This window comes from Kogia breviceps, chromosome 11, assembly GCF_026419965.1.
Source record: "Kogia breviceps isolate mKogBre1 chromosome 11, mKogBre1 haplotype 1, whole genome shotgun sequence".
In the NCBI taxonomy this organism is placed as follows: Eukaryota; Metazoa; Chordata; class Mammalia; order Artiodactyla; family Physeteridae; genus Kogia; species Kogia breviceps.
In genome coordinates this window covers 97395962-97420934 of record NC_081320.1, presented here as the reverse complement: position 1 = coordinate 97420934, position 24973 = coordinate 97395962, and the positions used below count along the sequence as shown (strand labels likewise).

Genomic DNA, 24973 nt, shown 5'->3' with positions numbered 1-24973 from the left:
AGCTCTCTACCTCTGATGGTAGGAGAAGGTGGGTAGGAATGAGCCTGCTTAAAAATGCAGGTTCCCTGGCCCTCACTGGGTAGCTCTGGGTAGAGCCTGGGAATATACAACAACAATCCCACATGATTTTTGATACAAGTGGTCTCACAGCCACACTTGAAAAAGCACTGCAAAGGGCAGCAGGGAAGCTGGGAAGAGGCTTAAGCAGGAAGTAACTCATCAGTGTTACCCAGTGGGCGCTGGATGCGGCTATCAGTGCTGCAGGGGGAAGCCTGATTCTAAGGGTTGTAAGAGTGAGCAGAGATTAGCAAGATTCAACTGTTCTCTCAAAACGTGTGACTGAGAAGAAAGAGACAGAATAAGGATGTGCCTTAAGGGCCTGACAAAAGGTTTTTTATTTGTATTCATCCCGTAGAGAGATGAGTAACAATGTAAAGGACGTATCAGTAATCACAATGTCCTGCACAGGATTTCCACGCCCTCCAGACCCACTCTCCGCTTTACTCTGTGCCCCCAAAGTATCAACTTGCCCTCTGAAGGAGGCACCAGCAGGAAAGAGAGGATGGGAGGAGTGGGATATTCATCTCCCCTCACCCCCTCCCTCAAGGCCACCCGCAGGCTGGCTGGGTTCCTCGCTGGGGGCCACAGCGGCTCCTGGCAGGAGCCCCTACAGCTTCCCTCGTGGGGTTCTGATCTCCTTAGGGCTCTGCCCTTCCTCCTCTGGCCCCTCCAGGCCTAGAGGAGCTGGTTCTGGGAGACCACCCCATTCCTTGCTGATTTCCCTAAACCTGTCCATATCTTAGTAAATGGTTCTTAAAGTCTCCTTGGTTACCTAGTTCAATCTGTCTCCTACCAGAACCCTGCCAGATACATACAACATTAAGCAGAGTATAAATGCCAGAGCAGTGCCAAATCCAAAATGCTACTGTGGTTCAAATACAACAGCAGTCACATCAGATGGGATTCAGGAAAAGATTCATCTGCAAGGTGCGCCGGATGCGGGCTTGGAAGAACAGTGAGCATTCTGATAAGCAAAGGAGGGGGGCACCGCATCGCCGCCTATTCAATCTCCTGAATCCGAATTCTATCTTTCCACACATCAGCCATCCCTCCCCTCTTCCAAACCCTACACGTTTACCAAAGCAGGACCCACATCTGCTGGGGGCCCTGTTTACAGCTTGTTTTATTTCAAAGAAGTCTTGCCAAGTTCCATCATCGTAGACTCCCACCTGTTAAATCGACTGCAGGCAAAAGCTGTGTGTGAGTTGTTTTGATTATTTCCCTGGAAAGTCAGCCCTGACGGGCCACAGTAAACAGAGACTAGGGTTATTTGTACCTATCGAGGCAGTAATACCACAGGAAGCATTTTTAAAGCAGGGGACAAAGAACTCTTGAACAGTGAGGAAGCAGAAAAACCACTTTTGACTCCAAATCCAAAACGAGATTTTAATCCTAGTTTAATCACTGTGTGGGGAATAGGACTGAACCTGAGCCTGATAGCTCCCTTCCTAAAAAGGAAGTCCTAGAGATTTAAAATGGAATATATGTGAACAGATGTTAACTTCCCAAAAGAAAAATAGAAGACAAATTCCAAATATTTCATAACTTGTAAAGAAGAAAGGAACGTGCAGCAGATGTATACTAGGAGCCAGGCACTTTACATAGATTATGTATTTTAATCTCCACAATAATCTACAAATAGCTACTATTTATTATCTTTCTTTTATAGGTGAGGAAACTGGGCCTTAAAAGAAATATACAGTAATTTGCCAACGGGCACAAGGCTGGCAGAATGTGGTTCCAGGCCGGTTATCACCGCGGCGTGACTACTTCCTACCGATGCAGGGAGACAGACACAGGAAAACCGACACGCACTACAATTTAGGGCACGCGGTCCTTTGCCTCACTGCCTCAGATTAACCACAGAGGCGGCCTCAACTTCAACATTTATTAGTCCATTTTCCTCCCCGGAGTTCATATTTATATTCCCTCCAACTCAGTCGAACAAGAATTTGAGGCAGCTTGATGAAACAAACACAGAATCATGGAATTTTAAAACTAAGTGCAACACACATTTTACACAGGGGGAAACTCATTTATGTAAAGTGACATTTCTAAAATTAGTTAACTGACAGGGCCCAAAATACAGATTCAAGATTCTCAGGCCCATATGCCTTCCTGATGAAAAGGAATCTTCCACAGCAGATTGCCTCAGTATGGCAGGGCTCTCAGGATGAAGGCTGAGGCTCATTACGGGTGTAAAAGCAGACAGGTGCGACAAATGAGTTAAATATTTATGTCCAAAACCTAAAGCATTCAAATGGCAACTTTAAAATAAAATAGACCTTTGATTTTCTTGTTTTGTTGCCATTCACCTTCTTCCCCCAGAAATTATCATCTTCAAAAGGCTCAAAAGTGAGAACGTCATTTATTGCTTCATCTATAAAATGGGGTTCATCACAGCACAGAATTGTAAGAGGATTAAAGCAGTTAATGTTCTCAACTATTCTCTTCCCTAATATGTTATTTCACTTCATTGGTTGTTTACATGGCATGGGGCGGGGGAGAATATACAGCAACCCGTCAATCAACGAAATGACCAAAAAGAGGGAAACAAGGACTCTCCCTCTGTACGTACATGGCTTTCCCCACTCTAACCAGCACCCCCAGCACTTCAGTGTCGGGAAAGCTCTTCCTCTCCACCCTGTCCTCCAAAAATGCACTGGCAACCTGCATCGAAAACATGGACCTGTCAAAATGATTTGCCACGTGTTCAGAATAGAAATTAAAATGGACCTTTTTTACTCAAACGCTTAATACCATACGTACATACGTACCTGAAGCTAAAACACTTCAGGACCTGAATTTTATCTGACTTCATAAGGTGTTGTGAGGACACAGGAAAAAAATATAACGCATGTGAAAGAGATTTGAAAACTGTAAGATGTTAACCGTGATAATTATTACCTGACTTGGCAGGATTGGTTACAACAGCTGGTCCTTCTTCCTCCCTCCTCCAAACCTTTCCGAATATCTTGAGTCTCCCTCTTGCCCCCTCTCCCCACCCCAAAAAGTTCAGCATGTCATCTCTAAAACAAGGGCCCTGTCCCCAAACAGGCCTGTTCGATGAGGTCAATCTCATCCCTCACTGGCTGTCGGCGAAGTATGCCATCCTGGACATCACGTCACCAGGGAATCTTACTCCAATTTCATAGTAATTACAGCATCAAGGGAAATAAGGAAAGAAAAATGGTTTAATAGGAAGGGTAAAGAGAGGGAGGAAGAAGAGGGCTAGAGAGCCCCTCAGTCTGATAACTCAGAAGAAAGTCAAATGCAAGAGAACATATATGTTCAGGTTAAAAAACAAAAACCAAAAAACCTCTTAAAAAAATAGGTTGATCTGGACACAATTATTCTCCCTTGTTCGGTATTCATGTTGGGGTTTTTAAAAAATTCACCACATAGCCAACTAATAAAGAATACGATTCTGTTCAATGACATCTGATGTCTTCTCGATGGCACATTTGGCCCTTGTCTCTCCCCCAGTCCAAATCCCCCCAGATATTCCTTTAATGATAACTAACCGCCCGAGAAATAAAGTCGCCTGGAATGCAAGGCCTAGAAAGGGGAAACATCAGATGCTAAGTATTTCCCATCTTAAAGCATCATCGAACCTCACTCAATACCAGATTTTATATTTTTATTTAAATGTAAGACCTACTGAACAAATACTACGGTTACCTCAAGGTCACTCTGGAATTCTCAGGAAACATGAAAGAATCCAGGAGCCTAAGGCAGGCAAGATCTTTTGTCCCTGTTCCTTGCCTGGTCTTTACTGCAACATATTTCCTCCTTTCTCTCCTACCTGACCCTGCAACCTGCATTCTTCTATTCCATACATACCAGTACTTTCTATTCATTTCATAAATTCCACACTCACTCTAGTAAAAAAGTTTAACTATTTTCTGGCTCTAAGGTCCTTCTCTTCCTCTGACATCAAATAACTGCTTTTTTATAATTTCCTAAATTTTCAAAACACTGTTAATTAGCATATACCAAATTAACACACTAACAAGTTATATTTTTACACTTTTCATTTCCTGATTTGTCTTTCCTGTTGAATCACACTATTTGATTACAACTAATTCTTAGGCTTTCTCTCAACTGGGACCCAGTTATTTACATGTTACCAAAATTAATTTCTATTTTGCTCAACTTCAAAATAATGGCTCAGTGACTACTCATTCATCCAATTTTACTAAATGAGTTTTCAGTTATTCCAAGTGCTTTAACAGCAAAAAAGTCAATTCTTCGGTGCTTCAGAGAAACAGTTTATTACTACCATAAAAAGTTAAGGCTTGTGTGGTATTAATCCAATATTCTTAAGACTTGCTAAGAGAAAACAACCCAAAATACAAGTGGCTATGCAAACTCAGAATGGTCTCAAGAGAACAAAGGTGTCCAAGGTACCAAATCAAAACCTGTAGATAATAAAGGAGGAAAGTCAAAATTTTAAGTCCTGTCCCCTTCCCTTGATTCTCCTGCTTATGTCAGCACTAAAAAGAACTTGCTCTGGATTGCTGAGATTTTTAAATGAGTTCATTATATTAAATCACTTTTAAAGTCACAGGCATTATATAAATTAGAAGGCATGAGCACAGTAGAGAAAATATTTCATCGTGATAGGCAGAGAGAAAATGAAACAGAGAGTAAGAGGGAAAAAGAGAGCATAATCCTGGTCCCTAAAATAAGTGAAAAGCTATATATAGGCCTATCTTTCTTGCTCTCATTGGCAAAACAATTTTTAAACAGATACCTACCCTGCATTTGCTGATACCCCCTGGCAGCAACCTACTTAAGTCAAGGAGGGTTGTGATACACTAAAAGGCCATACACTGTGCTTCACTTCAGAAAAGTGAGAATTCTCCACAGGGCTGAGAAGACGAAAAACCATAAGTTCTGATCAGTTTATTAATAAACAGAGAAGACTACTTTCTTATAGTATGCGATTAATTTCACTAGTGGCACTTGAATCTATTAGCAAGATTCACATTATAACTGTAGTTCAAGATGTATGGGGGATAGGTATTTACTAAGAACCAACAGCTATTACTGAACTATAAGTAAGGAATTCAAATCTGAACAGAGGTAGAATTTTTTTATACTCATTGAACATACTTCTGTTTTACTTTTTAAAACACTGAAGCACAAAGCACTTAGTGTCATAATGTTAGACCCATCTTGCTGCTATGCGACAGAGTCTGGACACAGAGGAATCCAGTATTATAAATGAAATCCCTGATGACATCAATGACAGCAACACATTCAGGAGGACAGTGAACCCGGACCCCTTGGAAAGTGCAAACACTTCTAGATCAAGTCCACTTGAAATAATTTTAAGCAAAATTTTCAGTGAACTACCTCTAGCCTGGGGCTAAAGCAATTATCTCTGCCCCACCAACTACCCTAAATGTCACTCTGACAAATACTCCCAAACTTTCTTTTCTGAATAAAAATGGCGCTGCTTTTCCCACACAAACCTGTTTATATCTCAGTAACCCTTAGGCCCTCATGCAAACTCAAAGTGAGGACTTAAATGCCACTCTTCCCTATACTGTGTCAAATGCTTTTGGGGGGGGTGGCGGGAGCGGAGGTGTTTCCATCTACAAGGTTGCCACTTTCTCCGCTAGACACCTTGGGATCATTAACTCAGTTTGCCTTTTCTTCCTAACCCCTGCCTGCCTTGCCCCAAACTGTTGCCTCTCTCTCTTGAATACGCCGCACTTCCACGCAAACTGTCCCAAGGAGCCGGTCGCCGACCCCTGACCTGAGCTGGCCTCCTCCACGCCACACACGTCGTGTCCAGCGCACCCTCCACCTAGGCACGTCCATCCTTTCCCCGTGGAGTATCGGGTGCCACGCGCGCAGGGCACAGACACCCCGGCTCCCCCAAAGCACAGCCTTTCCACGCACTGTCTACACCCGTGCCCACACGCACTGGAAGCGGCTTCGGGACTCCGATCGCCGACTACGCGGTGCACGCACGCCCCGGGTCGGGCGCTGCTGTGGCAGGGAGCAGGGCCAAGCATGCACGCGCGCACGTCGGTGCCCAGAGCCCCCCCGGGCTGCCCGGGCGGGGTGGGGGCTGGGTGGGCATCTGGGGGCGGGGGGGCAGTGGGCGCCAGGCAGCGGGCGGACAATAACAAGCGGGTCGCCTCCTCCCTTCGCCCCCTCCCCAGCCCGCGCCCCGGGTCCCGGGTCCCGGCTTCCGCGCGGATGGCACACGGCCGCGAAGGGGGCGGCGAGGGCGCGGTGCCAGCGGGGCCGCCTCGAGTACCTGGTCGATGGGCAGCTGCACGGCGTTGCTGAGGGGCTGCAGCAGGGTGGAGCCCGTGGTGCTGGTGGTGGCCATGGCCTGCCTGGCGCTCCGGCCGCCCGCGCCGCTCGCCCGCGACTGAGCCGGGCGACGCCGAGGACTGGGAAGCGACCGGCGCGCCTGCCCCCTGGCCGCCCGCGGTCGGAGCGCGCGGGGCGGGGCCGGGGAGGGGCCGGGGGCGGTGACCCGCTCGGCCCTCCTTCCGCGCCCCCACGCCCCCGCCGCGCCCCCGCGTCCCCGCGTCCCCGCCCACGCCCCCGACCGCCCGCGCCCGCCCCGCCCCCTGACTTCCAGCAGCTTCCAACCGCCCCCTCCCCACCTCGCGCACCCTCGCGCCAGACAGCCCCGCGGCCCAATCGCGAGCGGCGCCCCGACGCCCGCAGCCAATCAGAGGGCGCCGGCTGCGCCCCGCCCCCATCCCAGGCCCCGGCCCGGGGGACGAGGGGCTGTCTGGCCACAGTGGGCGGGCGGCTCGCGGGGATCGCTCTCCGGTGCCAGCGGGGAGGTCTCCGCCTCCTCATCCCCTTATTCCTCCTCCCTGCCTGAGGTCGGCGGCCAGCCCACCCCTCTCTCGGAGGAACGGTGGACGACAAAGGGGAACGGGTTGGCTGCCAGACGAACGGGCGACGTGCGGGGCGCCGTCGAGCCAACGCTGGGGGAAATTGGGAACAAAGCTGGGGGCCGGGAGGAGGAGGGCAACAAACCAAAAAAGTGACCTAGATAAGAAGTCCCTTTGTGTTCAGGATTGCTGTGGAAAAGCGCAAACTTCAGTCCAGTTCCAGTTGTGTGTGCTTTTCGGTCACCCTCAAGCCCACCTGGGCCTGGCGGGCTGCGACCGGTCCAGTTCGACGCCGCGATGGCGCCCCTCCCCAGGGAGGGAGGCTGTTCTCACCTGTGCCTGCGGCGTGTGTGTGTGTGTGTGTGTGTGTGTGTGTGTGTGTGTGTGTGTCTGTCTGTCTGTCTGTCCGTAACTGCCCGGCCTCTGCCGTCTTCCTCAGAACGAAGGCTTTCTCAGCAACTCGTCACCCGAGTCGCCATCTCCCCCAGACTCTTAACATTGTGCTGTTTCCACGTACCTTCGGTGTGTGGTGGTTGTGTGTGTTACGTGTATGTCACATCTATTTGTCGAAACTCCGTGAAAATAAGCCATTTGAGTTCCTTGAAAATGCAAGCGTCGACTCTGTGGAGAAGTTTTCAGACGAGGAGGAATGCTGGGGGAGAGCATCAGGAGAGCTCAAAATTCAAGGAGTTAAGAGTGTGAAATTTGGGGTAGAAATAACAGTTAATGAGAGTTCAGCCGCATGCTTTAATTGCTGCGTTAAAAGTATAATAAATCATTTAATCCCCACACTAACCACATGAGGTTGGTACTGCTACCACCCTCAACCAAAGAAACTGAGTCACAGAGAAGTAACTTGCCCAAGAGAGCACATAAATAGAGACAGGACTGGGATCCAAGATATGTGGCTTCAGAGTTTTTCTTAATTGCTAGGCCCTCTTCTTCCTCACACTTAAACCCAGTCCAGAAATTTTCATCAGCTGTCAGGTGTGCCATTTACTTGATAAGTACTGTAGAGTCTTGGATGATGAGACAGCACAGATACATATACATGAGCTTCAGTAAATCACTCTCCTGGAACTTAGTTGTCTCTCTGAAAAGGAGGTGGTTGAACTAATTGGTTCAATTCCTTCCTGCCCAACTTCCTTTGTTTGGTTAACTTAATCCTAACAGCCGGGCTTCCCTGGTGGCGCAGTGGTTGAGAGTCTGCCTGCCGATGCAGGGGACACGGGTTCGTGCCCCGGTCCGGGAAGATCCCACGTGCCGCGGAGCGGCTGGGCCCGTGAGCCATGGCCGCTGAGCCTGCGTGTCCGGAGCCTGTGCTCCGCAACGGGAGAGGCCACAGCAGTGAGATACCCGCGTACCAGGAAAAAACAAACAAACAAAACCTAACAACCAAACTGAATGAGGGATAGAAGGAAGAATCAAAAAGCCAGGACCTTCGGGCTTCCCTGGTGGCGCAGTGGTTGAGAGTCTGCCTTCCGATGCGGGGGCCGCGGGTTCGTGCCCCGGTCCGAGAAAATCCCACATGGGGTAGTGATTCAGTGGGAGTTGTAATCAGAGACCAAACCTGCTCAATGGGCTGTTGATTCAAATATATTATCCCCCAAAACTGGAGCCCTCTATTAATCTCAGAAAATTTTTTTTCCTTTCCTCCACTTTGGAGAAGTGTAGAGAAAGCATACGGGTGGCTGAGCATACAAACTGAAGGAAAACTTGAAATACCATTTTAGTAACTTAAAAAGTGGGTGTTGGGAACATACTGCAACCGAAAGTAGCATAAAGATACAATCTCAGGTCTAGAACAAGGAACGTCTATGAAAAGGAGTTTCCTTAGACTGAATTTTTATTTCAGTAGGACTTGACAGAACACAGTTCTCTATTTGGGGTAACTACATGAAATTACTTTAATGTCTACAATGGGGAGGATATTAGCCATCTGGAAAATTTAGCTGTGTCAGAGTTGTAAAGGTATAGGTAAAATATAGCGTAGTATTAATAACTTAGATTTTGGAGTCACACAGACCTAGATTTTTGACTGTCTCTGCCTTTTTTTTTTTTTTTTAGCATCTTTATTGGAGTATAATTGCTTTACAATGGTAGTCTCTGCCTTTTATTAGCTACCAGATCTTGGGCAAGTTACCTAACCTTGCTAAGCCTCAGTTTCTTCATGTGTAAAACTGAACATAATAGCATCAACTCTGAGTTATGAGGTTATAAAAGCTTACCTAAGTGAAGAACTCAGAACTGTACTTTGTATATGGTAAGACTGAAGAAATATTAATTACCATCCAAGAAATGTAATGTGATTCTGAAAATAGAAACTATTTTTCTCATATTAAAAGTACTACATTTTCATGTTTTTAATGAAGAAAATGAGGCCCATGCTTTAAGCTAATAGCTCAGTGATGATAGCATAAATCTGATGCAGGCCTTCTGACCAGTATCTGCTAATTAGACCTGAAGCTCTTAAACTGTGATGAAGGGGAAAAGACTTGAATTAATTATATACGATGCCTCACTGTCCTACCACAGATAACATTCATGCTATAAAAATGATTCTCATGTACTTGATTCTTAAAACATTTACTGAGCGCTTGCTATATTCAAGAACTGTGGGGCAGGGCTTGCTGTAACGAGTAAATGATGCTTATAATTAAAAAAAGAAACAGTCATATGTATACACAAAACAGAGAGTGAGGTGTTACAAGTACCAAGTAAGATCCTTTTCTTAATGTTAAAATCAAAAGAAAGCATCCAGGAGAAAAAAACTTGGCTGGAAGTCAAAAGACCTGAACTTTAGTCCTGACTTTTTTTTTTTTTGAAATATAGTTGATTTACAATGTTGTGTTAGTTTCAGGTGTACAGCAAAATGACTCAGTTACACATGTGTATATATGAATATATATATTCTTTTTTTTTACATTCTCTTCCATTATAGGTTATTAAAAGATACTGGGTATAGTTCCCTGTGCTATATAGTAGGTCCTTGCTGGTTATCTACTGTATATGTATTAGTGTGTATATTTTAATCCCAAACTTTTAATCCTGACTTTTCCACCAAATAGCTGTGAACTTGAGAAATCTGCTTAACTTTTCTGTGCCTTCAATTTCTCATTGTTATTATTATTATTTTGGCTGTGCTGGGTCTTAGTTGCGGCACGCAGGATCTTTAGTTGCAGCATGCGGGGTCTTAGTTGTGGCATGAGGGATCTAGTTTCCTGACCAGGGATCGAACCCAGGCCCCCTGCACTGGGAACATGGAGTCTTAACCACTGGACCACCAGGGAAGTCCCCTCACTGGTAAATATGGATAATGATAGCTTTTCATTCTACCACACAGAAGTATCATGACTATGAGCATGAAATTAATAATAGGCTAAATTATTTTTAAAGATATTAGCAATATTAGTATTAGAAATAATAATGAGCAGGAAAAAGCTTGCAAAATAGCAACCACGTTTTAACAAGAGTTACTACCTTAGACCAAATGGTAAGAGCACTACGCAGAGTTCATGTCTAATAAAATGACTGTCTAACGGTGTTCGCATCCCGCCTACACGGGTCTGCCCCCTGAATTGGCTGTGGTCATTAAAGATTGCTAAAATGAAGAGTTCCCTTCCCAACTTACTTTTAATTTTGAATAAACCACTCAGAAGAAATGAATAATCTACCAAGCTGCTTTTGTTTCATAAAAATGGTATGTGTCGTGAAATGAGTCCCCAAGACAATTATCTTGCCTATTCTATGCCCTCATATAATATCTTGGGGAAACTTTGATGAGAGGCATTGGACCATTCACATAATAAAAGCCCCGGGTAACTGGCTGACATCTTTAAGCACTTACAAGCTAACCCTAGCCTGAGACCAAAAACTGAAATTCAGAAAGCACCCTTGGGACTTCCCTGGTGGCGCAGTGGTTAAGAATCCGCCTGCCAAGGCAGGGGACATGGGTTCTCTCTCTGGTCCGGGAAGATCCCACATGCTGCGGAGCAACTAAGCCCGTGTGCCACAACTACTGAGCCTGCGCTCTAGGGCCCGTGTGCCACAACTACTGAAGCCCACGCACCCAGAGCCTGTGCTCCGCAGCAAGAGAAGCCACCGCAATGAGAAGCCCACGCACCGCAACGAAGAGTAGCCCCCGCTCGCCGCAACTAGAGAAAGCCCGCGCGCAGCAACGAAGACTCAATGCAAACACCCTTTAAGACAGGGGTCCCCAACCCCCGGGCCACGGACCGGAGCCACGCCACACGGTAGGAGGTGAGCGGCGGGCAAGCCAGAGAAGCTTCATCTGCCGCTTGCCATCGCTTGTGTTACCGCCTGTTCCATTCCCCCACCCCACCCCCTGGTCTACGGAAAAATTGTCTTCCATGAAACCGGTCCCTGGTGCCAAAAAGGTTGGGGACTGCTGCTTTAAGACAATGTGCTTCAGTTAGGACATCAAGCGTAACAAACACAGGAAACCGTAGAGATAGGAGACCTGCCTGGAGCCATTGAAGTCCTGGCTCCGCTGTTTTCTGGCTTTAAGGCTGACCTGTAACAACAAACAAACCATTTATCTTCAGTTTCATTGTCTATACATTAGGAGATTAAAAAACTAAATAATTTCAATGGTTCCTTCTTCCTCTAAAATTATGATTCCCAAGAATTTCTAGAATTTTTTCTGTCTCTCTGAGCCATTCAGTCTAGGTTTATTTGACTAAGAGATACAAAAAAAACTAATTATCATTAATTTGAGTATTGCATTGCTTTCCAGTTGCTCCACTGGTTTCAGAACTACCTGTAATGTATTACATCTCTAATCAACTTTCTTCTCGAAAATATCTATTATTCTCAGTGATCTGTGACGATTTCTTTGTTGTATCTGTGCATCTTGGGGAAATATTTCATTTTCCTCATAGATTTATTTAGCTTTTCCACCTTTGTATAAATGAGTCAAGTCTCAAAAAAAAATCTCCTTAGCGCTTATTTATTGTAAGTACACCATCTGAAACCCTCTGATCCTTAGGCATAGAAAAACAAAGTACAAACTCTCACACTTCCCATGCTTGCATAATGGCATTTGTGTCCTAATTATGAAACATCTTAAATGTAAGTCAAAATATCCACCGCAGATTTCATCATAATCACCAACACCACTAGTCACACTGTTGTGCCTACTTAGGTGACCACAGTGGGTAAGAAGACCTCATTTTCTCGGTTCTGCCTGACAGTTCAGGCTATTTCGATTTATCTATAATTATAAGAGGTTTATCTAGAATTATTACATATATTGACATCTCACTGCTCTTACAAATAGTCTAGTCTGGCTGCAGGGGAGGAGCTAGGCCCTCACCTCTTCTGTTGCCGGCTCTGGAACAAAGAGAAAGCCTTCAGTGAGTCTCCAGCCCACCAAAGAATTCTGCGTTGTCCCTCAGAAGCCCATCACTTTCAGCAAATTTCCCTCTTCATGAGTAAATGTGTCAAAAAACATATTTTGTTGTAGATATTTTCTGCTTAGACCCTTCCCATATTACTGTCATTTTTCAGATGCTGGGTTTTGCTCCACAAATTTCAATACCAATGCTAGAGCCCTAAGCAGTGAAGAATTAGGAATGAGAATCGTCTCTACATGTAAAGTCTGTGGTTGCCACATCTAACCCACTTCCCTTGCCACAGGACTTGCTGTCCTGGACAGGTTACTCTTTTAGTTAAACATGAGGTACCTGCTAAGGAAGGTCCTTATAAACAGATCATGGTTTCAATTTCATCAAATATCTTTTCTTTTCCATTTGAAAGCCAATAGTTGTTCTCTCTTATTTGGGTTTTTGTATGTAAATTCTGACCCAGGCTTAAAATACTGTACATCAAAGACAGTTCTTATGAAAATCACAACACATTAAAATTAAGAGGAAGGGCTTCCCTAGTGGTGCAGTGGTTAAGAATCCGCCTGCCAACACAGGGGACCCGGGTTCGCGCCCGGGTCTGGGAAGATCCCACATGCTGCAGAGCAACTAAGCCCATGCACCACAACTACTGAGCCTGCGCTCTAGAGCCCGCGAGCCACAACTACTGAGCCCGTGCGCCACAACTACTGAAGCCCGCACGTCTAGAGCCCGTGCTCCGCAACAAGAGGGGCCACTGCAATGAGAAGCCAGCGCACCACTACAAAGAGTAGCCCCCGCTCGCCGCAACTAGCAAAAGCCCGCACACAGCAACGAAGACCCGACGCAGCCAAAAATAAATAAATAAAAATTAAAATTTTTTAAATAAATAAATAAAATTAAGGAGAAAACTGTAATGAAAGAGGTACCAAATGTTCCCAGGTTAGTTTAAACCAATTGTACTACTAAATTTATAAATAATGTGTTGCCACTTCCAGAATGAGAATGCAGATCGGGTAGAAATAATCTCCAGCGGAAGCCCCTTTCTTAGATTCTTCATTTGAAATATTATCCCTAATTTTGTTGAGGCACTGGGAAGGTAGGATTATAGAAAGTACCAAGTAAAGAAGTTGGGGGCTTCCCTGGTGGCGCAGTGGTTGAGAATCCGCCTGCTGATGCAGGAGACACGGGTTCGTGCCCTGGTCCGGGAAGATCCCACATGCCGCGGAGCAACTAAGCCCGTGAGCCATGGCCGCTAGGCCTGCGCGTCCGGAGCCTGTGCTCCGCAATGGGAGAGGCCACAACAGTGAGAGGCCCGCATACCGCAAAAAAAAAAAAAAAAAAAAAAAAAAAAAAAAAGAAGTTGGGCCCTGGAACCAGATTGCTTGAGTTTGAAGCCTACTTATGACTTAATTGATTTGGGGCAAGTGTTTTAACCTCCTTGGGCCTCAATCTTCTCATCTATAAAATGGGAATAATAATGATTTGTGCCATTCAAGTAAGTCAATACACATAAAGTACTTAATGCTTGTAACATTGTAAGCTCTCAATAAATATCAGCCATCATCACCTCCATCATCATGATCATCATCCTCATTATTATTATTATAGGAATTGCTGGTCTTACAGTATATGGTCACATTTACCATGGGTCCTATATACAAAGTAGAAGTGTAGTTTAGCAACAAAGGCTGGTTTCGCTTCTTCCTCCAAATTGAGGGCGGGGAGTGGGGGGACACCAAGCGCTAAGATTTGGAGTATAAAGAGTACCTTAACTTAAATGATTTATGACAGTCCTGGCCTATCGCACATGAAAACATTAAGAGAGCTTTACATTTACAAAAACAAATGACAGCTAGGTTTAAACTTTTACATCTTCTTAGATCCTGGAATATATTATGGTAAGTTATATTATTTTGTTTTTTAACTGTCAGTATCTATTCTGAGCCTTTACAACCTACACAGTAGGAAAAGGATGGGAAAAAAAAAGACAAATGGTAATTTATATAAGAATTCCACGGGTAAGAACTAAGCAAATGAATGTATAATTTATAATTTGGCATATTACTTTGTGACACATTTTTAAATGATTACTCTGATTGATGATCTTGAAAATTCCAGGTAGCATTAGACTTCATCCTTCCATACAGTATTCCTTTGAATATCATTTCTGAATCCACAAATATTTATCTTTTTCTGGTTAGCATCCAGCTGGTAACCAATGAAATGATCTTACATTATTCTAGGATAGGAGCCAGGAACTTGATCTTATTGCATAAAGCTATTTCATTCCTCTTTGTATAAAATATATTCACCTACTGGTCCCTAGATATTTAGCTGAGAGAGCACTTAAAATTGCTCCCTTTGGAGTTGCTTGGGTATCACTGAGAAATAAATGAATAATAAAATCAACCCCAGTATGTCTGACACACGCAACAAGTCAGTGTGTCTCCGTGCCTTCCACAGGACCACCTTAATCAGAATCACCCAGGACATTGGTTTAAAATCCAGATTCCTATACCATACCAAACACATAAAGAATCAATTTTTTTTTAAAAAAAGAAGAAGACGACGAAGAACCATAATTTCTAGGTCAAGGCGCTGGAGTCTGCATTTTACCAATGTGTAATTCTTACGCATATACTAAAGTCTAAGAAGTGTTTCCCTATTAACATACCTCTGAGCTTGTTCACTGTATCTAATCAGTTTCCCCTAATGTGAATTAACTGGGCAAATATAAAAGAGGCCTAGCACTGAGGGACGTGATCTACACCCAGGGCAAGCAGCTGAATCACCCCAGCATCAAGGGACAGATATTTTGATCATTGATGTTTTCTATTGAAATACTTGTAATGAAGAGGGGAAATGATGGAAAAATCTGCACATAATGAGGTATGGGGAAGTCATTCCGGCTTATACATGGTTTAACTTACACTTTACTGACCAAAGTAGCCTGTTTTGTGGTCTTTCAGACATGCATTGTACATCTGCTTTGGTCACTGAGGAGGAGAATGCTTTTGAAAGTCAAAATGAAGTTCTGAGTACATTCTAGTTAATTGCATATGTGCAATAAAGATATCAATATTCCTCTGTATTTCTGTGTTTTCTTACAAATATCAAAAATCTGCCAACTATGAGATTCTGTGTTTGAGAGCCGGCATTGGCCAATGCACCATTCAAATGATAGAGAACTAGGACCAGGAAGAGAATTTGGAAATCAAATGGAATTCATTTACCACAGTGTTCAGTTTTTAAGAGCCTCATCTAGATCAAGACCTATAAGCAATAGGCATGCGTAAAGTCTTTGCCAAGGAATAGTATATCTAAGGTCTTCTATGGAAAAAAAAAGTAATTACAGACAAATATTAACAAGACCATCCAGGGAGAAAATGAAAAAAGGAGCAGTTAAGACATCTTAGAACAATGTAGACATTTTTATCCTCAGGCTTCTATTTTTTGAATTTCATTTTTATTTTTTGTCAAGTAATACATGTACAAGTTTTTAAAGAATCAAATAGCACTGTGGTCAACAAAAAAAGGAAAGTCCTCTCCCCACTCCTGTTTTGCTTCCCATAGCCAACATTTTCAAGTCTTATAACTGTCTCTATTTGTATTGTCCTCTACATTTTCTTTAAAAAAAAAAAAGTTCATACTTCTATTTCAAGGCTTTCTCATTTTAAACATTATACATTGACTGCTTTACTATGCCTGGTGAGAATACAGCTCCTTTCCCATCCTCCCTCCAACCCTATCCTCCCAATATAATTGTATCACTCCTTTGGGTTAAGTAAATAGTCAGAGTTTCCATTATTATGACCTCATAAATATTGTTCAAAGATAAGTCACATATATACTATGATTATGTTTCCATTTCTCTACTACTTTGTATTTTTCCTAGAGTTAGCATTTGGCTTTTCATTTTCTTCAGTTTTCCATGTACCTATCACTAATTCATCTCTAAATCCTACCACACAACTCTAAAACTCTTATCACCACGATCATATGCATTGTATAATCTATCAGTTCTATGTTTTTGCAGGTGTCTTGGAACCCTACTTCCTCCTGGTCTGTCCTGGATTGTCTGCTCTCTAAACTCTAAACCAAGCCTTCAGTGTAGGATTTATTTTGGGGGGGGGCGCGGGGTTAGGGTGCCATGGAAGGACCCCTATCACTTCTCTCCTACATTGGAGAACATGGAAGTTGCACAGCCAGGAGCAACACTCAGTCACACCACGGGGCTGTTCTAACAGTAACCACTCTCCGCCCAACTACCCCCTGCTGTTTGATACTTAGGATTTTAGGGACCAGATGGTACATGCATTCTCAACAGGGGCAATATTGCCTCAATAGGGGGCAAAAATTGTTTTGGAGGAAGGGGGAGGCCAAAAACACTTACTCTTTAAAATACAAAGCAGGGCTTCCCTGGTGGCGCAGTGGTTGAGAGTCCGCCTGCTGATGCAGGGGACGCGGATTCGTGCCCCGGTCCGGGAAGATCCCACATGCCGCGGAGCGGCTGGGCGCGTGAGCCATGGCCGCTGAGCCCGCGCGTCCGGAGCCTGTGCTCCGCAACCGGAGAGGCCACAGCAGTGAGGGGCCCGCGTACCGCAAAAAAAAAAAAAAAAAAAAAAATTATACACATTTCCCTCATCAAAAATTCTTGTAATGAATAAAAGTAACAAAATGAGATAACAGTGACATATGTTTCATACATTAAAAAATTACCTGTTAGAAGAAAGAGAATTTGTACAGCAAAAGAAAGCAAGCACTCAGAACACTCCCAAATGTATGTGCAAAGACATACCCATCAACTAGCTGACTGTGTTTTATTGTTTGCATAATTACTAGACCAAACACTTATGAAATATAAGTAAGACCATTAAGAAATATGAGATCCACTTCATGTTTCTAATTTTCACAATGCCAGCACTAGACTCATAATAGTATCTTTACTGACTCTAAATGTTAAATGTTTCCAAAGTAAAAAGCGGACAATTCTTAGAGCCTGCTGAGCAGGTTTTGCTGAAATAGTGGACTTCACTGTACTTACAAGGAAAATCTGACTCAACTTATAGTAAAATAGTATGAGTAATAAAGGACACCGAATAAATATCACTAAGAGTAATACCTACACATATTAAAGTATTGATTTGAACCATGTTCTAATTGAATTGCCTGCTTGTCAAATCAGCCAACTTTACCTAAGACATAACACCATATCAAAGAATATGGATTCACCCGTCAATAGTTTCCACATACCTAACCCCAAATTCATATTTGTATATTCGTTAAGAATTACAGTTTATTTAGAAAAGAAAAACAAACACACATGCATCTTTAGAATTTAAAATATTTCATATTATGCATAAACAATATTCAGATTTAAGCTCTGGACCATGTTTACTTTTTCCTAAGTTATATTTATGTCATCGAGATTTTCTTATAAAAGTAATTATTAAGTGTATTAATTAAACAAACTTACAGTAGTACTTCCAATGCCAAATTTCCACCTATTAGATATGAAAGTATAAACTTCTTCTGAATAAAGATATTTGTCCAGATTTGGGGGCTAAACATTTTCTCAGGCAAACAATTTAGTGAAAAAAATTTGACCTTCATCTTAAAATGTATGCAATCTCATAATAAGCCCCTGGATTTCCAAGTTGAAACAAATCTTGGATTTCTAGAAAAGATAAACCCTTTATTTAAAAGGAGAATGGTGGGTTATAAACTCACCAACGTACTGAAAATCCTTTCGTTTTAGAAAAACCAATACTCCTGCTAAAGATGTGGGCAGTCGGTAATAACATGGATATAAATTTCGCACAATATTACTTCTCCTCCTTAATGGTGTTGCCGTAGATGCATCTTTGACCTTGGGCAGTGGTCTCATTTGATGGCCTGTGTAATATATTTGATTCTCTATATACAAATCAGACGTTTACTCCCCAGGATATCATATTCACAAAGTCAAAAATTATACTTTTATTTAGAGAAGTAACAGTGACAGAGTCAAACGAGCCATCACTGTTTGCTGCTAACAAGATAGAAATTCTGAACAATATTTTCACTCGTGGCCATTTTGATGTCTATAAGAGCTTAGAGCACAAGATAAAATTCTCATCAACCTTAAAAAAAGTAGCAATGAAAAACACAAGCTCAATCCTGGAAAATTTTCCACTATCCCCAATATAAGTTAAATTGACCAATATAAAGCACAAACACAGCGATGCAGTAGAGGAAAACTAGGGCTCAAAAGTGTGAAAGAATATTCCTTCTGACGTCATATCTCTTCTAATTGACTACACATGTTCCCATCTGGAGAATTAAATAACTCTGATTCAATCTGAACGGATAAGCAAAATTAGCATCAGTGATGGCAGTATTAGAAATTTTAGAGACTGCCCTGGTGGTCCAGTGGTAAAGAATCTGCCTTTCAATGCAGGGGACGGAAGCAGGTTCGATCCCTGGTCGGGGAACTAAGGTCCCACATGCCGCGGGGAAACTAATCCCGCGCGCCTCAACTAGAGAGAAGCCCACGTACCACAACAAAAGATCGTGCATGCCTCGACGAAGATCCTGCGTGCCTCAACTAAGACCCCACGCAGCCATAAAAATAAATTAATTAATTAAATAAATCTTTTTTTAAAGAAATTTTAGAAACTTCCACAGATGACAAGATCGAGAGGAAACAAGCTCACTGATGACTGAACGGCTCATTGAGTTTTTAGAGAACATTAAAAAATTCATATGAAGTTCATTAAGTTAACATGTCCTTAAGTGTTAGCTATTGCACATTTATTCATTTACTCTGAAACTTTTTTTGTTTATTGAAGAGATAATAGAAATATATCTAACTGTCCTTCCATGAACTGCAAACCTCCTTAACTATACGTCTAACTTAGTGCACCTACCACCTTTAAGTTAATTCTCATACACATTATAGGAGCTTCGACAATTGTAAAGCACAATGCTCAAATAACTTTTTATTAGCTGAAATTTTGTTTGTAGATATAAATAAAACTTGGAGCATATTTTGTTATTACATCAATGGATCAAATTTTTTCAAAAACGGCTGACACCTTTTAAAATTCTAATATCATGGTGGATTAGATAGGTATGAAATAGGCAAAGATCAAATTAAAAGAAAGCATTTATTTCAATCAATAAAATAGAGGGACTCCTTTTATGTCCATTACTTTAATCTTTCAGTAACAAAATATGTATTTGAATGATCTTCAATCTGAAAACTGAGCAATTGTTAGTCCTGAGAGGGAGCAAGAAAGACTGAGACTCTTCTTTGGTGCTTTTGCTCAAAATCATCTGCGTCAATAATAAAGTCAGAAAGGAAGAATTATGAAGTGAACATCAAACTGCCAAGGACCTTGGGCATACTTAATCACCTCAGCCAAGTATCTTACACATGTGTTTCATTAGCCACAGGGAAGCTGGGTAGAGTGTGGATACATTGCTATAAAATCAACAACAGCTGAAAAAGACAAGGCAAGCATGTGGGGTGAGGGGCACCAGCTTTCTCAGTCCACAATTATCAGGGTGCTCATGGTAAAGAAAACACGTTTCCAAAATGAAACAGAAGGATCTAAGTGTGGTTCAACAGATTTGCTCAACATGTCACTTCTAAGATTTTTGGACTCCCTCCCCAGAATTGTTGAATTACTTTTAATAGCTGCCGCCTGCTATGCTAATAAACATTTTTTAATAGAGAGAAACTCATATTCTAATTCCTAGTTTTTTTTACAAGGTATTTCTAGAATATAAAATTTCTCCCATGTAACCAGATATTTAACCCCCGGTTTTAGAACAGGGAAAGCCCTTATAGCCCACCAATTTAACAGATGGAGAAACTGAGGCACGGGAGCATGTATTAATTTGCCCAACTTCGTAGAGCAGTCGAGTGGCAGAGCATGGACCTTATGCCAAATCTCCCGCTCAGAGCTCCTTCCAGACTATGCGGAGCCTCCTCTGTGTCGGCCTTCCACGGGGGACACAAGAGAGTCACAAAGAGCATGCTGAGGACTTAACATGCAGTTACGAAGATGAGGTGCAGCCTTCCACACCCAAAACAACCCGAAACAGCTAGATAACAATACAAGGCTGCATGTGAGAAATTAAAAACCAAAAACAAGACAGTGAAGTGCTGTAGGTGTTCAGAGAAGGGGAATAATGTAGGTGTGAGCAGTGGTCCCCAATCTTTCTGGCACCAGGGACCAGTTTCGTAAAAGGCAGTTTTTCCGCAGGTGGTTAGGGGGATGGTTCAGGTGGTAATGCCAGCAATGGGGAGAGACGGGGAGAGACGGGGAGAGACGGGGAGAGACGGGGAGCGACGGGGAGCGACGGGGAGCGACAGATGAAGCCTCGCTGGCTCCTCGCTGGCTCCTCGCTGGCTCGCCTGCTGCAAGTCCAGGGGGGATCCCCTGGGTTTGAGGACCGAAAAATAGTTTCATGAACTATATCTTAGAACAGTAGAACTTTCCTTCTAACTTGTTATTAAGAAATAATTTGAGCCTTAAAATAATTACAAAAATAAAAAGAGTTCAAAAAACCCTTGTATACCCTTCATCCAGATTCAGATCCACTTGCTGTTAACATTTATCCCATTTGCTTTGTCATCTGCACTATTTATTTATTCCTTCACTCATTCATTTATTTTTCACACATTATTTTCCAAATCATTTAAGGTAAGTTACATACATGATGACTTTTTCACCCCTGAATACTTCAGTGTGTTTTTTTTTTGTTTTTTTGCGGTGCGCGGGCCTCTCACCGCTGTGGCCCCTCCCGCCGCGGAGCACAGGCTCCGGACGCGCAGGCTTAGCGGCCATGGCCCACGGGCCCAGCCGCTCCGCGGCACGTGGGATCCTCCCGGACCGGGGCACGAACCCGCGTCCCCTGCATCGGCAGGCGGACTCTCAACCACTGCGCCACCAGGGAAGCCCCAGTGTGTATTTTTTAAGATTAGGAATTTTCTCTTAAACAACCACAACACAGTTATCAACTTCATAAACTATGTTGCTAGATAATGCCTTTATCTAAGCTAACCATCTACAATCCATATTTCAATTCTGTCAGTTGATCTAACAGCATTTTTAAATCTTAGGACATGTTCCCAGTATAGGATCCAGTCTATGGTTAGGTATTGCCTTGAGGTATCAGGTCTCTTTAGCCTCAGTCAGTCTGGAACACTGATTAACCTGGGATGTAGCCACAGCCTTTCCCTGTCTTCCGTGACGTGGACAATTTCGAAGACAATAGTTCTAGCTCCCACTATCTTTTCTGCTTTTAATATAACAGTCCTCATTTTGTGCTTATCTGCTGTTTCTTCATGATTGCATTGGGGTAATGTTGTATTCTTTGCCCCTGATAGCCATCTGTCCTTCAGAGGTGATGTTCATTTTGATCACGTGGTCAAGGTGTTGTCCAATCTCCCCACCCTACAATTTTGTTTCTTTTCCTCCCTTGCAAACAATAAATAGTTTTATTAGGAAATGATATATTAAGATCTTGCAAATATCCTGCTCCTCATCAATACTTCTCTTAAACTTAGTAGCCATTGATTTCCAGAGTCAATCTTTACAACGATGGTTGCAAAGTGGGGATTTTCCAGCTCCAGCTCTCCCACCTCATTTAATGTTCGGCTTCAGCATTCTGGTGTAAACCGGAGCCCTTCCTTCTTCTCACCCTTCTATCTGTTGATTGACTTATCTTTTTCTTTCCTTCTTCTTTCCATTCTTTCTTGTCTATTGTAATTTGATAATAATGATTTCCCTTTTTTGTGTGTGTGCTGCACCACATGGCTTGTGGGATCTTAGTTCCCCAACGAGGGATTATATCTGCACCCTCAGCAGTGAAAGCGTGGAGTCCTAACCACTGGACCACCAACGAATTCCTGATTTCCTATTTTTAAATGCTTTACAATTCATTATTGTATTTAATTATTTTGAGGCAAATTTCCCAGATTTGGTCATTGGGAGCCTTCAAGCTGGTGCCTATGTCCTTAGGGTACGCCGTACATTTTTTTATTGATCACTTCCTTACTTCCTGGCATATGGAAGAATTTATGGAACAATATGTTCCAGACCCATTTCACACCTACTCTGTCCCAGCCCTAGGGAGGAAACTACCTGGAAACAGCCGGTCTCTTATACTTGAACCTCTGGGTAGCTTCTGAAGATGGGTAGAATTTTGACAGGCAGAGAGAATGAACACTAGCATTTCAGGTTCAAACAAGAAATATGCTGAACACAGAGAAAGGATTTCACTTTCCCTCTTTGTTTAAGTTTTCTACAGCTATGTAACAAATTACACCTAAAAGTAATCACTTAAAACAGTCATCCAGTGGATCTTCAGTTGAGGCAAAGCTCAATGGGAGTGGCTTGTCTCTGATCCACTTTGTGTCAGCTGGGCTCAGTCAAGGCTAGAGGATCCAAGATGGCCCCAGTCACATCTGGGACCTTGGTGCTGCTTGTTGGCTGGGCACTAATGCTCCTCCATGTGGCCTCTGTCTCCATCAGGAGAGCCTGACTTCCTCACATTGCAGCCCAGGGCTCCAAGGGGGTAAGAGCAGAAGCTGCCAGGCCTTTTAAGGCCTTGGCCCGGAACTGGCATAGGGTCATTTTCCTTGCACTCGATTGATGAAAGCAAATCATAAGGCCAGCCCAGTTTCAGAAAGGGGGAAATACAGTCCACCTCTTGATGGAAGGAGCAGCATGCATGTACAGGATGGGAAGATCTTTGAACACAATCAACCACATCCTCTTTTTACCCTTTCAATTTCTTGAAGTTAAGTTAGTAGTTTTTTGAATTCCAACATGGAAAGGAAGAAATGGAGAGTTTCAGACAGCTGAATAGGAAAGCATTATGTGACTTTTATTTGAACAATGTGATCATTAAAGGATCAATAAATTCTTGTTCCCTACATTGAGTGAGAGTTCTGTTTATGAAAGATGAAAAGTGATATTCAAAAGTTATTGGAATCATTTGTACAGGTATCTTGAAATTTTAAAAAATCTCAGCTTAAGTGTGATTGAGAATCTGAAAACGTTCCAAGGCAAATACACAGAAATAATTTTTTAAATTAATTATTCATAAAGAAAGTTTTGAAAATCAAAGGATGGGGGCAGAAGGTGGGAACTATAGATGGGGATTTGATTATTCTCTTTTGATTCTTTTAAACATTGTTTCCCATTTTCAGTAAGGGCAGAATAACAAGCAGCCACAACAAAGACAGATTTGCATTTCAATATATAACTAAATAAAATCTTGATTAAAATAGCAAAAGAGAAAAACATTTTTCCTGCAAATTCAGTTCTTTATTCGGTGCCCATCAAATATTGTGCTATGGACCAGGTACAGAAAGATAGAACCTCTGCCCTTCAGGAGCTCACAGTGGGAGAGACAGACACACTAACAGATCATTATAATAAGAAACGCAGAATACAGACATGCCACAGGTACTACCTGTCCAGCAGTGCTGGGATGCTATTCAGCAAAGTTACAGGAAGATAACTTTGAATAGAAACATCATAGACTCCATGATCCTTTAAATCCTATAAAAAATTTTCTGTCAACAGAATGTATGTATAAAGTCTACTATATGTATTCTGTTTATCTTGGTTTTATTTTTAATTTTTTAATTCTGGAGATTCTCAAACATATGCAAAAGTAGAGAGAATAGTATAAGGAATACCCATCACTCAGCTTTAATAATTATCAACACGGATCAAATCTTTCATTTATGCATCCCTCTCCCCCATCCCCACATAGATAACTTTCAAGCAAATCCCAGACATTATATTATTTAATTCATAAATACTTCAATTTTAGCTCTAAAAAAATGTACACCTAAAAATATTAAGAATAGTACCTTAATATCATCTAATGTCAGCCAGCGTTCAAATTTCCTTGATGGTCCTTTTGTTTGTTTGAATCAAGAGATAGTCAAGGTTCATGTGTTACATTTGATGAATATCTCTTAGGTCTCTTTTTTTAATTATTGGAGTATAATTGCTTTACAATGTTGCGTTAGCTTCTGCTGTACAGTGAAGTGAATCAGCCCTATGTATACATATACCCCTCCCTCCTAGACCTCCCTCCCACCCCATCTCCCATGCCACCCATCTAGGTCACCCCAGAGCACCGAGCTGAGCTCCCTGTGCTGTACTGCAGGTTCCCACTAGCTGTCTGTCTCACACACGGTAGTGTATATATGTCAATCCTCATCTCCTAATTTGTCCCACGCTCCCCTTCCCCCACTGTGTCCACGCGTCTGTTCTCTACAGTCTGCATCTCTTAGGTCTCTTTTAATGGATAAAAATACTCCTCTCTTTTCTGATTTCTTTCTTATTATCATTCTTTTGTTGTTGTTGTTGAAGAAACAGGACCATCCATTCAGTAGAATTTTTCTGTCTGGATTTGGCCAATGATTTCCCTGGGGTGGTGTTTAACATATTCCTCTATCCTCAGGATTTCCTTTCAACAGGTAGTTAGACCTAGAGCCTTAATCAGACTCAGGTTTGATTTGGGAGGCAAGAATCTTTCGTAGGTGGTAATGTGTAATTCCAATTGCATTGCACGGGCAGACGTAATATGTGGCTGTGTCGTTTTGGGTGACATTAAAGGGGATTCGGGTGTTAACAGGCTGATCCTTTACAATGTTCC

General features: G+C 42.7%; 1 protein-coding gene across 6 annotated transcripts in view; it reads right to left on the bottom strand.

Moving 5' to 3' along the window:
- The window catches only part of MBOAT2 (membrane bound O-acyltransferase domain containing 2), a 284313-nt gene that overhangs the window by 110227 nt on the left and 149113 nt on the right, over positions 1-24973 (bottom strand). For 2 of the 6 annotated variants that reach the window (XM_067008177.1, XM_059078388.2), the window contains exon 1: positions 6338-6512. The exons of 1 other annotated variant lie outside the window; for it this stretch is intronic. In XM_067008177.1, the coding sequence (XP_066864278.1) occupies positions 6338-6412 (75 nt within the window). In that variant the 5' untranslated portion in view covers positions 6413-6512. Of the gene's footprint in view, positions 1-6337; positions 6522-24973 lie in introns of those variants that run through there. 3 more of the 6 variants (XM_059078387.2, XM_059078392.2, XM_067008178.1) reach the window with 3 other exon arrangements.